General features: G+C 40.1%; 1 protein-coding gene across 5 annotated transcripts in view; it reads right to left on the reverse strand.

The window, feature by feature from the left end:
* Nucleotides 1-6,946: 6,946 nt before the first annotated feature.
* Nucleotides 6,947-15,841, reverse strand: part of LRRC3B (leucine rich repeat containing 3B) — a 65,249-nt gene continuing 56,354 nt past the window's right edge. For 2 of the 5 annotated variants that reach the window (XM_081883444.1, XM_081883443.1), the window contains exons 2-3: nt 12,645-12,816; nt 6,947-8,211 (exon numbers count right to left, since the gene is read on the reverse strand). In XM_081883444.1, the coding sequence (XP_081739570.1) occupies nt 7,270-8,046 (777 nt within the window). In that variant the 5' untranslated portion in view covers nt 8,047-8,211; nt 12,645-12,816 and the 3' untranslated portion in view covers nt 6,947-7,269. The remainder of the gene's footprint in view (nt 8,212-12,644; nt 12,817-15,841) is intronic. The other 3 variants (XM_081883447.1, XM_081883446.1, XM_081883445.1) reach the window with 2 other exon arrangements.

Consider the following 15,841-nt stretch of genomic DNA (forward strand, 5'->3'; position numbering starts at 1 on the left):
ATACTGCAGAGGCAGTTTGCAGAGGCCTTGCAATTTGAAGAGAAGGACAAGGGAAAGTTGAAGCTAAAAGAGAGTAGATATATCTACCTGTAGACTTTCCCCCACCCCCATCCCCAGAAGCCAACTCTTTTAAAAAAGCACACAGCCAATTTAACACCTCTGATGGGAATACTGGAGCATGAACATTACAATTTTTAAAACCTAAGGCTAAGAAGGTAATGGAGAAAAATCACACTTCACCAAGGGACTGATGAGGATCAGGGAGGGAAATGCCACACAGCACGGGAAGCTGCTGCCAAGGTAGCGAGATGAAGCAGTTGATTAGCTAAGGAGCCTCCTGGCTTATTCCCAGTCCTCAGCTAGAAGTTGCTCGCCTGCCTGAAGACGGAAGAGCTCTGCCCCTTGAGGCATTTGTTCTCCTGCTAGCCTTGAAAGACAAAGGCTGCCAGAGTCATCATTTTGGTTGTTATCACAGCAGACACAAGTCAGGGAGAGGAGAGAAGCAGAAAAGAACGGCAGAGGCCTTTGGCCTTCTTCAGCCGAGAGGCAGCCTCACTTAAATTTCATATATTTCAAATTATATTTAATTTGATATTTAATATAAATTTCATATATTTCAAATTTCAAATTATAAGGTGTACCACAAAACTTATCACTTATACAATCTTTTTAGACTTCCATCAGCACCTCTGATGATCTACCGTTTTAACCACTTCTTATGCATTTCTAAACTTTATATTGTCTTTACATCTCTTGACAAATCATCCTTCCCCTTATCCATTTTTGCAGTAATTCCATTAATACTCCTCACAAAACTTCTTGAAAACCTACAAACGTCGTCTGCTCTTCACAAATACTTTTCAGATAATCTGTAAATTTACTCCAGTCTTCTGTGAATTTCTGGTCCCGCCGGTTTCGAATCCTTCCTGTTAGTTTGTCTAGTTCCACATAGTCCATTAGCTTCATCCTCCATTCCTCAATCGTCGGTAATTCTTCTTGCTTCCTTTTTTGGGCCAATAATATTCTTGCTGCTGTCATTGCATATAAAAAAAGCTTACATTCCTTTCTATTTATATCCCTCCCAACAATGCCAAGTAAAAATGCTTCTGGTTTCTTTATAAATGTATATTTCAACATTTTTTTCATGTCATTATATATCATCTCCCAGAAGCTTTTCACCTTTTTACATTCTCACCACATGTGATAAAATGTTCCCTCTTTTTCTTTACATTTCCCACATTTATTACTAACTTTATACATTTTCGCTAATTTTACTCTGGTTTCTCTTCAGATCATATAAATCCTTCGGCCTCACTTAAATTTCTATCAGGATCCCATGAAGAAAAAGGCATGGCCTACAGAGTGAGTTCTTCAACCTGACCAGACCTTTGATCCCAGCCTGGAACTTTAAAATACTTCACCACATTTGTCTATCATTCTCCTTTTCTCTATGAGGAACAGATGGAAATGAGGACAGGAGGACAGGATACCTTCATTAGACAAAGAGCGAGCAATAAGCTATTGACTAGGAGAGTCATCAGAAAAATATGAAGGAAGATTTACTAACAACAGGATCTTCTGAATGGTGGATCACCAACTGTGGAATGCTCTCTACAGAGAAATATTCCCAGCACCATCACTATCAACCTTGAGGCACCAGACAGAGATGCTCCCATTCACTCAGGCATTTTGCTATTGTTCTTCATCCTTTAGTAGGGTGGGGTAGGATGTAATAATAATAATAATAATAATAATAATAATAATAATAATAATTTATACCCTGCCCATCTGGCTGGGTTTCCCCAGCCACTCTGGGCAGCTCCCAACAGAATATTAAAAACGCGACAAAATATCAAACATTAAAAACTTCCCTAAACAGGGCTGCCTTCAGATGTCTTCTAAAAGTCAAATAGTTGTTTATTTCCTTGACATCTGATGGGGGGGCGTTCCACAGGGCGGGCGCCACTACAGATAAGGCCCTCTGCCTGGTTCCCTGTAACCTCACATCTCGCAGCAAGGGACCTGCCAGAAGGCCCTCGGAGCTGGACCTCAGTATCCGGGCTGAACGATGGGGGTGGAGACACTCCTTCTAGTATACTGTTTCATTTTAAAAATAATAATTACAAAAATGAATACTGGGGTAATAAAGCTCAATAAAGCTGTTAACAAAATTAACATACAAAAATGCATTACGTTAGTCAAAATGTATTTGCTTGTATTGCATTAAAATGCTGATTAATTTTCATGAGGACTTTTTTAAAAGCAAACTGACATGGAAATGTCAAGAAATGAATTTAGTGTTGGAAAAATGAGACCTTTTGCATATACAACAAAGTGTGTGTGTGTGTGTGTGTGTGTGTGTGTGTGTGTGTACACTTTGAATTTCCACTAAAGACACTCAAAATTGTATCACAGAATCATATAACTGTAGAGTTGGAAGGAACCCTGAAGAACATCTGGTCCAAACCCCCTGCTGGAATCTCAGCTAAAGCATCCATGACAAATGACCATCCAACCTTTGCTTAAAAACTTCCAAGGAAGGAGAGTCTACCACCTCCTGAAGGAGTCATTTCCACTGTTGAGCAGCTCTTACTGTAAAAAAAGTTCTTCCTGCTGTTTAGTCAGAATCAAATCACTTCTTTTTTTAAAATCATTTTAAAATCCATTGACAAATCAATTGAAACAGTATCATTTTAATCAAATAGGACACATTGTAATACTTAATTATTGCATCGTTCTAATTCTTTAAGTAGTTTATACTCAATATAGCTAAAAAATGGGGACATCCCCCCCAACGTACATTTTTCACTATTCTCAAGGAAAAAAGCACCTTTCAATTTTGTTCGCACCGTACGAAAAGCTCATCTGTTTCTATTTTAGAATAGTTTAATTAAATCCCGAGGCTGGCAAAGAGAGATATGTCTAACTGACACCAGCCACTGAATATAGCATTAGGTTTCAAATATATGATACGGTAACAAAAGAGAAGGAGGAGGCAATGTTGGATTTCATTCCATTTCTTAACTGCAAATTATCCATTCGTGATGTATTACCTCTCTACGGTGCAAGTGGAAAAGCCACTTTTCTTTTGACTATATCCAGGGCTATTTTTCCAGCTGGAACTTACCGGAACTCAGTTCCTGCACCTCTCAGGTGGGCGCCATTGCCATTATAAGAGAACAAGGGAGGTGTTCATGGTGAGTTCCAGCAGCTCTTTCTATAGAAAAAGAGCACTGACCTTTCTCAAAACTGCTCTTTGTAACAGCCTGTGCCATACACATTAGCCCCTTTGTATGTTACATGAAAGGGCAAAAGTAAATAATAATATAATAATAATAAAAATTTTTAATTTATACCCCACCCTTCCCAGTTCAAAAACCGGGCTCAGGGCAGCTAACAACAAATTTAAAACACTTAATTGTAAAAGCAACATAAAATACAGTATAAAAACATGAATAACAATAAAATTCAAAAATCAATTTAGGGGAAATAAGCATTAGATAATCCCCAGGGCTAGCTGGCTGAATTGGTCCTACTTGGGCCAGCAAGGAGGCCAGGGGAGAATTAGCTGTGGGATCCCAGAGCGGGTAATCTTCATAAAAGGGGAGGAGGAGGGAAGAGAAGGGAAATAAAAGATCAGGCTGAATTCAAATTAAAGGCCAGGCGGAATAGCTCTGACTATAGAAAGGGGCTTAAAGTCCCACCTCTGGAAAGCTCCCCTCACTGGGCCGCAATATCTGCACATTAACTTAGAGAGCCTGAGGAAAATAAGCAAGCCTATATGTGCCAGTTTCCCTGGGTCCTAGGACCATGATTCCATGGCGTTCCAGGATCAAAGGAACCCTGTACATATTGGCTTCCCCACCTCAGATCTCCACCTCTCATGAGGCTGGCATAGGCAGGACATTTAGGAACGCAAGAAGAGGCTATTCTCTTTGCAGATCTTGATGCAGCAGACAGTGTCTGGGAAGAGGATGCAGTGGCATGGAGACAAGTCCAGAAATATTTAGAAGCGTCCCATGTTCTGATTTCCTGGTTGTTTGAAAACATCCCAACTGCATGCAACACATTAGGGCACATTCCTGCTAATCCCCACTGTGATGGCCTGGGAATCGGATTCAGAGGCTGAACCTGAGGAATCCCAGCCTGCACAGGAGTCCCTGCCTCCAGGACCAGCTGAGCCAGGGCTGGGGCTTGAACCTGAAGGGCCCTCACCTGTGCCAGATCCTCAGGAGCAGACACCAACTGAGTCTGCTCTGGCTCCAGAGGTGATGGAGGACCCATTGCCTGCAGGTGCTCTATTCTCAGCCCCATCAGGGGAAGCTGAGGTTGCCTCTGGGTCCGGTAACGCTCCAGCCTCTCCTGAGCTGCAGAAGCTCAGGGCAGAGAGGTGGAGGGAACTAAGTTCTCGCAGAAGGAGTGCTCGCCTTCAGGCCAGGAGAGGCGAGTCACCTGTGGACTGGGACCACCCTATGCCTCGGGGCAGATAAAAGGCAGCCAGCCCAGTCCCAGGTTGCGGGAGCAACATTGTTGGTAACCTGTTCCTGCCTGCACCCTGTCCTGCTCTTCTGCCAGAGTTCCTGACCACATCTGACTCCTTGCCTTGGACCCCGCTTCAGCCTTGACGGACAGCCTCCATACCGCACCCTCGACCTTGAACTGGACTCGGACCACGGCGCATGGTAACCCGCCAGGACCAGCACACCCACTCTATACAAATGCCACAGATCACACACTGCCCCTCTGTTATATGAGAGCATGCGTCTGTATAGAGAAAATGAAAGCTGGTGCTGATGTTGACCTCTGGTTCTATTTGGAACCTAGAAACACAGCTAGTATAGTAAAGGAAATCTGTCTGGTACAGCTGTTTGGCTATGAGCTCCACACCTTGCAATGGCAGAACGACAGCTAACAGCCAGTAAGTCATGCCATCTCTGCTCAGCAAAGCAGAAACTCTATGGATTTGCAGGCATTTTAACTGCATGCTGCTGTGCCGTCACAATAACCATGTTTTGGAATACTGATTAAATCTGGAAAAAAACAGGAGAGTTTATGGTGGGTTCCATGCTGCACTGTTTCTGCAGGGTCCACCCAATGTCGCAATCAAATTGCCAGTTGGTGCTTTTTCCTTTGTTTGATTCCTTACAATGGAGAACCATGCTAAGTAAAAATAATCCATTACAGTGGTACCTCGGGTTAAGAACTTAATTCGTTCTGGAGGTCCTTTCTTAACCTGAAACTGTTCTTAACCTGAGGTACTTTAGCTAATGGGGCCTCCCACTGCTGCCACGTGATTTCTGTTCTCATCCTGAAGCAATGTTCTTAACCCGAGGTACTATTTCTGGGCTAGCTGAGTCTGTAACCTGAAGCATATGTAACCCAAGGTACCACTGTACACATCTGTATCCACTCCTGGTGTAGAACATCTTTAGTGCTGGTTGGACAGTGTTTAAAGGTATCATCCTATTTCCATTTTTTCCTTACATGAGCAGACTTATGCAAGACCTGTAATAATACAAAATATTTGGGGCTGCATAGTGCCGAGTGGGGGGTATGTGTGTGCCAATCTTCCTGTAGATTAAGAAAATGCCCCTCTTATTCAATTCAGTACTCATTTAAAGGCAAACTTGTCAAATTTGCCCTTTCCAAAATATTATGAAAACACAATCATCCTTTGAAATCCTCACTTTTCCCAATTTTGCAATGCAGTGCTTCAGTCAAGTAATATGTACAAAAACGGAGATACAGTGGTACCTCAGGTTAAGTACTTAATTCGTTCCGGAGGTCTGTTCTTAATCTGAAACTGTTCTTCACCTGAAGCACTACTTTAGTTAATGGGACCTCCTGCTGCCGCCGCGCCGCCGGAGCACAATTTCTGTTCTCATCCTAAAGCAAAGTTCTTACCTGAGGTAATATTTCTGGGTTAGTGGAGTCTGTAACCTGAAGTGTACGTAACCTGAAGCATATGTAACCCGAGGTACCACTGTGCTAGGGTAGTGTGCAGAAAGATATGTATATATTAGTGCAAATAACATACAAAAATGCACTTTGGAAAAAATGAAATGCAAATTGTGCATATTAGAAAAAAATGCATAGAATAATGTGTATATTTGGATAAATTTGCACTAAAATAACTGATGGATTTTCATGAGGCCTTTGAAAACAACAACAAATTAACTGCAAACCGTTGTGGGAATGTGCAGAACTAAACTAAAGGATGGAAAAATGAGAATCGGAGAGAAAGTGAAATTGACACATTCATCCATTTCTAATCTCTACACATAAGGAAGCCTTCTTGCGCTCTCTCACTCTCTCTGCGTGTGTGTTTTAAACCCTCTGATGCTGCAGGATTCTCTGGGGAGGTTTGAAAGAACAGCTAGTTATTGGATTTCCTTCCCTCTTCTCAGCAACATGATCGGTTTCCCTTGATACTTTAAGTTAAAGCTTAATGCCAATTGGAGAGGGATGGGAGAGGCGAAAGATTACAGAAAGACGGGCACTGACTGACACACACACATAGCACTAAGCAGTCACAATGTGTTCTTATCATTACAGATTTTGCCGAATTCTATGAAATTGTACAAATATTTTTTTATAAAATAAAGCTGAACAGTGGCAGGATCTTTCAGGATGAAAATCACACACACATAGCACTAAGCAGTCACAATGTGTTCTTATCATTACAGATTTTGCCGAATTCTATGAAATTGTACAAATATTTTTTTATAAAATAAAGCTGAACAGTGGCAGGATCTTTCAGGATGAAAATCACCCTATTAATTGTACACTGCCTTGATATTTTGTATGAGTTAGTGGTTTATAAATATTCTTATAAATAAAATAAATTCTATAGCACAGCCATTCTTGACTCCTCCACCCTCTCTCATATTAACACACACAGACGCACACATATCAGGCAGACCTTGGTTCAATAAATTAGCCTGTATTTACATGGTTCAAAGTTAAGCTTTTATTTGGTTTTAAATTAAAAAAATAAATTTCATTATTAAAGAGTGGAATGGGTCTAAACTAATGTTTACATATTAGTTTTACTTGGTTGAGAATACCACCAGAGAAACAATAAAGGTGTACTGTTATCACCCCAAACAGAAATCGTTTTGTTAGAAAGTTTTGACAGTGGTATAATTCAGCTTAATTGGGGGGGGGGGGAGTCTTACAGGTTTACAACGAATGTTAGAAGTAAACACCTGGCGTCCGTGCTATGCACATCTAATTTCCACCTCGTAGTCAATCACTGAACCCGGGGCACTATACGACAGTGCTTATGTCATCGGCTTCCTCTGGTTTCTTTTGCCTGCTTGGCAGGGATTTCAAGTACTCGAGGTGCCTGCGAGCATCCTCTTGATTTTGCCGCACGTAGTAAACGACGTAGGATATCACCATGGTGAACCAGCCAAACATGGTGACCAGCATAGCATAATCAGTAGTCTTTTTAGGGAGGTTGCAGAGGTCGGCATCAGCAGCGTTGAGGAACGGCCTCCCGGCGTGTTCGTCGATTTCCGAAGTCTTACAGATGATGCTGTTGGCCGTTTCGTGGTTGGAAGCCATGCTCCTCAAGACCTGCTGCAGAGTACAATCACAGTGCCAGGGATTGTTTGCGATCCTAGCCCTGGCCTTTAAGTTGTTGAACGCGTTTTTGTGCACACTTTTAATCCGGTTGTCCGACAAGTCCAACATCTGCAAGGTTTCGGCCACCCCTTTGAAGGAGTGTTCGTCTATGAATTCGATAATGTTTTTGGACAGGTTGAGGACTTTCAACTGGTGCAAGTCCTTGAAGATTTCGTTGGGGATGGAGGTGATCTGATTGGAGTCCAGGTAAAGGAGGACAGTTTCAGGAGGCAGGTCCCGGGGTATTTCCTTGAGGTTTGCATTGCTGCAACTGACATTCAAACCTCCGGAATGGGAGCAAAGGCAACCTTTGGGGCACATACTGGCAGAATGAAAACACAGTATCATGAGGACAAAGCTTTGTAAGAGCAGACACATGGAGAGGGAGCGAGTTAACCACAGGTCTACCAGATGCATGCTGGGATGTCAGCATAATCACACAACCACTTCTCATTTACCCAGCAGTGGTGGCAAAGGGTCTCAGGCACAAAACTCCATTCTCATCCTCTTCGGCGACGTTGCTCAAAAATGCGTTAATGCGCGGGCTTCCTCATGGTCGGTTTTCTTTTCGAAAGAACATTCCTGGAAAATCAAAACAAAAGAACAACAACCTCCAATCAGACTAGAAAAGACACTCATTTCAACAAGGCACAAATGCAATCCTTGGCATGTCTACTCAGGAGTAAGCCCCAATGAGGTTCAGTAGGACTTATTCCCATGTAAGCTGCTGTACTCCATCTCCCATCATCTGCAATGTTCAGGCATGATGGGAGTCCAACACACCTAAGGGTTCTAAGTTCCCCATCCCTGATGAATCGGAATATAGTTTTAATTGAAAAATTCAATGGGATAGTCTATTATTTCATTAACGCACAGTGCCAACGTGAGTTTCATATGTATTTCCTTCAGAGTACAGACGTCATCCCATCTAATATTACCATTCTTGAGGGACATTGTTTTTCCCCCTTTCTTTTTTAAAAAAACAGAGGTTTTCTAGAACAATAGTAATAAAACTTAATTACTTTCTTCCTTTTACAGTAGCAGACACATTAATAAGATTTACAGTGGGTCTCCAGCAGCAGTAACAAATTAGGCAAGCATTTTTGTGGTTAATGGCCTTGCAACAAAGTATTCTGTATAGCTTTCAATTCAAATAAAACTATTTAAAGGAGGGCACATTCTCACAAGAAGACTGCACTCCTTTTCAAGGCAAACCAAAATATTGCTGGATTTCATGGCACAAATACAAGCTTTCTTGCCCAGTTTCCTTTTCCTTCGGAATATTTCAATCTACCTGCATGAAAAGGAATTTTGCTACATGTTTGTGGCAGAAACACTGGAGATAAAGTATCTTAAACAATAATACATTTTATTTTAAATTATCACTAGCACTATAACAGAAATGATGGAATACACTCCACTGTAATAATTAAAAAGCTCTCTACAATTTTACAGTATCTAAGTGTAACAATGAAAACAAATGAATGTGTTTTTGTCTTTGAACTCTATGAAGAAAAATGAAAATATTCAAATAGTTTCCCCTTAATTAAATTTGAACAGAACAGGAGAGCAGACAGTGAAATGTTAACATACAACATTTTGCGACACAATTGCTTTGTTGTCCTTTAAGTATGAACTACAGTCCAGTTTTATAAATCAAAGCAGGTTCTTTATATACAGACATTTTCTTTTATGCAGAAGCTGAGAGATTTGCCCACCTTCCAAGCTATATTTACATATAAATTATCCTTATTTTATCCACAAAGGGAAGTTACTGCTAATTGAATTCCTAGAATGTAAGCTGTGTGAATCATCTTCAATTTTGATTCCTAAATTTGGGGATAATTTACATATCATCTGTTCTCTTAATTAAGGACTGGGTGCAGTATACTGGATATAAAGTGAGGGACAAGCATATGAGAAATCTCTAAGAACCCTAATTTAGCTAGAGATCTTGTGAATTTTGGCAACTCCCAACATTTTAGTCTTTGCTTCCTATCTGTAAAATGGGAACAACAATGACCCAACTTAAAGAGCAATTATAGAAGAAGAAAAATGGAACAAACCCAACTTGCACACCTAAAATGCTATATAATATGGAGGTATTAGCAATTTGATTCCACCCCCCCAATGAAGGTGTTGCAAGGTAAAGCATTTCTATTCTGAAATCCCTGCTACAATATAAGTTAGTAGAAGGCCATTTTTAAATAAATACAAAGCATGCACAACTTAGTTTTGTGGAAGCACCTCAACAGAAAAACCATGAGTTTTGTGTGTGTGTTTTGGTACCTGACTGCTTTTATTTTTAATTTAAAAAAATTAAGGAAAGGTAACATTTATTTGTTTAGGCATTTAATTAGTGCTTAATATTTCAAAAATCTCTAAATGGTGTACAGTCAAACAAACAAACAAACAAACAAACAAACAAACAAACAAAATATCATTAAAACACTAAAAGCCCCAAGCCCCTATAACCTAAAACCAGTAAACCAGCAATATAAAAGCAAATAAAACAAAAATTCAGAGAAAACATGTAAAAAAATTGTCCAGTCTTAGGGGTTGGAGAAAGCTTGTGCAAAAAGACAAATCTTCCCAAGACATCTGAACATGGAGTTCCAAATCACATGCAGTTTGGCCCCAATCCTTGAGCTTCCATTGTTTCCTACCATAAGTCCATTGATGTGCTAAAGTCAACTAGATGTCACAAAAGAATGACTCTATACTTCAGGAAGCCATTGCCTTGAGGGACTCAACTCATTCCAATACTGAAGGTTCCATGTGGGCGTTTCAGTGGTGTGATCACTCTCTCAAAATTTCACAAAGTACATGTTGTGGCTATAAATCCATAGAAGTAGGTTATCATACAGACACAGATGGGCTCACATTAGCGATTGTCCATCTGAATTCAGGTGCAGAAATTTCAGAATCTCATCAATATTGAATGGGTTTTGTTCTGCTTTCTGCATATTGAATCCTAGTTCTAGTTTGGAACAACTGCATGAGAGCTTTTATGGAATACAGTGGTACCTTGGTTTACGAACTTAATCTGTTCCGGAAGTCTGTTCTTAAACTGAAACCGTTCTTAAACTGAGGCGCGCTTTCCCCGATGAGGCCTCCTGCAGCCTTCTACCATTTGGCTTCCAATCTTTAGACCAAGGTAAAGTTCACAAACTGGGACACTACTTCTGGTTTTGTGGAGTTCATAAACCAAATAGTTCATAAACAGGGCTGTTTTTAAACCAAGGTACCACTGTATCAGATAGTGCTGGGTATAAATGTGATAGATCTTGGCTTATCCCAACCTATGTCACATGGTTTTTCTAAGATAGGAAAATCACAAGGAAGCAGCCCTGAGCTCCTTGGAAGGATGTTGAGATACTGCTAGGGCTCAGCCAAAACAGACCACCCAACATAAGAAGATAGGAAAAGGCCTGATGGATCAGGATCCAGAATCCTGTTCTTATAGGAGCCAACCAGACGCCTTTAAGCAAGACCTGGCCACAGCAGTGGTCTCCCCACTTGTGATTGCCAGCATCTGATATTCAGAGGTGGAACATCAGAGGTGGAACACAGCCAACAATATTCTTATTCTCTGCAAATTTGTCTAATTCTGTTAAAAAGTTGGTGGCCATTACTACATTTTGTGGGAGAACATGGCATAGTTAAACTATGCACTGTGTGAAGCAGTACTTACTTTTGCCGAACCTGAATTCTGCAACATTCAGATTCGTTGGATGGCTCCGAGTTCTAGTATTATGGGGTGTGTGGGGTGTGTGTGTGTTTCTATCCACTTCCTCCGCATCATGGAAAATTGTATACACCTGTGTCATGTTGTTGTTGTTGTTGAGTTGTTTAGTTGTATCTGACTCTTTGTGACCCCATGGACCAGAACACACCAGGCACTCCTGTCTTCCACTGCCTCCCGCAATTTGGTCAAACTCATGCTGGTAGCTTCGAGAACACTGTCCAACCATCTCATCCTCTGTCGTCCCCTTCTCCTTGTGCCCTGTGTCATGCCCCTTGCATTATTGGTAAACTAGTAATAATAATAATAATATTTATTTATACCCCGCCCTCCCCAGCCAAGGCCGGACTCAGGGTGGCTTACAAGCAATAATAAAAACAAGTTGCATGATTACAACTTAAAAACAAAATTAAAATACAACATTGAAATATTGAAACATTAAAATATTAAAATGTAGCCTCATTGCAGGAGGAGAAGGAAAAGAAAAAAGAGAGGGAGGGAGGGAATCAAATTGGCTCCAAGCCAAAGGCCAGGCAGAACAACTCTGTCTTACAGGCTCTGTGGAAAGAAATCAGATCCTGCAGGGCCCTGGTCTCATGAGGCAGAGCGTTCCACCAGGCCGGAGCCAGAGTTGAAAGAACTAGAAAGGCCCAAATGCTGCAACCTTTCTTCATAGGGGAAATGTCACCACTATGACTAAGACTGAAAAGTTGGGGACTCTTTTCAGCGTTTGGGGTATGGGAGCTGAGATCAAGTACAAGCATACATTTACCAGTGGTGGCATTCACACTTCTAGCTACAGTTCTACTCAAAAAGACACCAGAGAGAGCAGGAAATATTGCTTTTACCCTTAACTCAGATCTGGCTTCATGACAATGGCATGCACCAATTAGGAGCAGAATTGTTTTTCCACCAGGTAGAGATGGCAGTGGAAAATGTGAGGGGGAGCAATTGTTTGAAACCATTTTTATGACTTCCCTATATGACTCCCTCTCGACCATTTTGAGCTGAAAATTCATCTCCGTCCAAGTTTTGGCTCAGCTGAGCTCTAAAATGTTTTTACAAATATGACAAATAACAACATAAATAAAATTAACAGTGATGTATGCATGGGGGGCTGAATTCAAACTATTGGTTCTCATATTAAAAACCAACAAACCCTGAGTTCTGGGAAGTAGCTGCTATGCCATCTAAATAATATTTTCAAAAATTAAAGCTGGGGTTGAGGAAATTCAGAGACACAGTGTGTAATAAAAGAAATCTGAAGAACCTGCCAACTTATCGTAGCTTTGATGTTTTGGTGAGAAGCCTTGGAAGGTTGCCAGGTAGCCTCCTATCTGATGATATCCTCATAGGGTGCTGCTTTTTTCTGACAAAGAGGTAGAAAGAGATCTTGCTGAATGAATCACATGGTGCCATCTCATATCTTATGGGCGAGAGGTCTTGGGGACAAAAAGAAAGAAAATGATTGTAGAAAAGGTTGTGCAAAAATGTTTATTTAATGTTAAAAAACTACTCTTCTCTTCCTTCTAATTTCATAATATGGAACTTATCATAGTAATCAAGCCAAACAAAAATCTACCGTGCCTTATCCCTGTTGCTAATAATAATGATGGCAAAAGTGTTGATGGGGTGGAACAGTTCTAAATATTTTTAGAGTGAGGAAATATGCAAGGATGAATACTTCTGCAGACCAATTGAAGCAATGAAAACTGATTTAGATGAACAAAATGTATAGTGCTAGTCCATAAGATATCTCTAAGCAATGAGAGGTTTCTAGTGGGGATCTTAAGTGAAATGCAAATTTTGGCAATGACTTTCCAGAACTTGATAGTAAGAGAAAACAGCCTTGAAAAGGATACTGAAAATAGCAAGTTGAATGCTGAAGAAACTAAGGGTGCATTTACAAAGTGTGTTTGCAAATTTTCAACAACGAAGTAAAATATTTCTTTAGCTCTGTGAGGAGTAAATTCACTTTTAAACAGAGTTCTTGTGATTTGATTCTTGCATTCATACATTAAGCATTACATAACGAAACAGAGGTAAAACTCTTGTTGTACTGAGAACAATAATGTATCCACTCTTGTACCCCAGTTTCATCTCTTAGGCGTACATTTTTTTTGGGGGGGGGGAGATAAAAAAGGAAAAGTATATGGAGATCTTGAACTTCATTGCAAGACTTCCTTGCAAAAGATTCATAAGACCCAGAATCTTACGAATTCATCTCATTTGATGATTTTTTGTTTCCATAATCCAGGAATATCTCAAGAATATGTCCTAAGCTAAAATCGTGACAATAACCTTTTTAAGAAAGCTTTCTATCAAGTCTTTAAAAAGTTTACCAAAGTCATAGTTCTCCTCACTGAAAAACAACATTTCAAAGGCATCAAACCTTTAAGCCTTTAGTAACCAAGCATCAGAGTTTCTGAATTACCCCTATAGTCTTTCCAAATCAGTTCCATTATAAACAGCAGAAGCTGGCTGAGGAACATGCACAGGGAACCCATTAATCACCATCTGCTACATTTAGCAACAATCCACAATACTATATAAACCCATAAATTCACGACCAAGGAGCCATATACTTCTCTGAACATTTCTACACTTGTACCTGTATCTCCCTGAATGGTCTGTCTTAACACAAAGTGAGGAGCTATCCTGACAGGATAGAAACAGTGCTTTTATGTTGTTGTTGTTGTTGTTGTTGTTGTTTTATTTTTAAAAAGCCCCCTCTGTAGAGAAAGTTAAAGGGCTCCTGCTGTTTTCTTAACCATGCATTTCAAAAACCCTAAAGAAATTTCAAAAACCCCTAAAGAAAATGAAAAGTGCTTCCAGCTTAATTGGGCTCCATCCACAGACAGGGTTGGCTAAAGCCAGCCAATCATAAAATGATATATAAAGAATGTACTAGAAAAGAGCCAACGTTGGCAACTGTGGCCAGCAAGGAAGTTGCAGAGGTGGGCAAAATATTGGCCAGGTTACATAGAGGCGAATGGGTAAAAGGGTAATTTGTACTTGAAAACACAGCTGGTAAACTGAAAAAAATATTACAAGTTCTGTGAGTCACTATAAAAGTCCTAGGCCGTATTTTTCCCCAGGAAGCATTGTCTCTCAAAATGGTTGCCACTTCTGCAGATGGCAACAGACATTTGTGTTCACAGAATTGTAAAGCTACAAGGGACCACGAGGGTTATCTTGTCCGTGTCCTGCAATGCAGCAATCTTTTGGCCAACATGGGGCTTGAAGAGCATTACGTGATGGAAACACACTCTTCTGCAAAGTAGCACACACACATACATGTGTTTGTGTGTAAATACATGCATGAATACAACCATAAACACTCATCCAGTTACTATATAGCTCTTACATGTATCTTCAGAATTCGAGGAGGCTTACTCGCAGGTAAGGAAGTACAGAAATGAGGCCTAAAATAACAACTCTGATTTAAAACTGAACAAAGCTGCTACCTATAGCTCTATCCTGCTAAGGAAACCAACTGCATTTTGTGGAAACATGTAATATAAATATAAAATTTTTGTGTATGTATTAAAGGAGAAAACATTGTTATGTAGTAACTCCTTGACTGAAAAATGCAGAGAAAGAACATTAAGGGATTGGGAAAAATCATTAAGAATGTTTTTACTTATTACATCCCTAGTTAAAGGTATCACTGCTAAAGTGATTAAGACAACTAAATCGGAATGTTTTGTTCTATTAAAGAACATCATCAGAAGTCACTTGAATGAAGATAATCTATGCAGGCGTGAGAGCAGACCATGTTGTTAAAGGGAACAATAGAACCAAATGAGACGAATGCTCTAAAACAAAACAGGACCAGATAATATCTTCAAGACAGATATTCATTGCTCTTTTCCTGGGGGTACGCATACCCCTAAACATTTTGTGAATCTATGTCTGACCTCCTTGAGGGGCAGTATTTCAATATGACTAGGAAAATGAGAGTACCCCTAAACATTTTTAAAGAAAAAAATCACTGAATATTGCATCTTTAGGAAGTGTGGCAATAGGAACATAGATAGTCACCATCTAAACACAATGTTGAACACTTCTGAAATTTTAAAGAAAAGCAGAAAGGTTAAACCACCAACAAGTACAATTAGGAATGCAATATTTCAAGCCACCGTAATAGTCCCTGGCAAAACGTAACTTAGAAGGATGCAATTATAAGATTTGTAGCTATTGTCTAAGGCAGGAGATGACAAGAGAGACCATTGCTGCCTTGGCATACAAATCTCCACAGAAAGTATCTGGAACTGAACAGCTAGTAACAATCACAGCCATGCAATTAAATCCAATACCCTCTTAGGAAGCAAATTGCAAAACAAACAACCACAGAAGATATAATTTCAGAGAAGGGAGTAATAAAAGAATGGTATGCGGTCCCCAATTACCAGTTAGAAAGCAGCTAATAGGAGAGGTAACACACATACAAACTGTATAGAGACC

Source organism: Podarcis melisellensis, assembly GCF_964234715.1.
Source record: "Podarcis melisellensis genome assembly, chromosome: 12".
NCBI lineage: Eukaryota > Metazoa > Chordata > Lepidosauria > Squamata > Lacertidae > Podarcis > Podarcis melisellensis.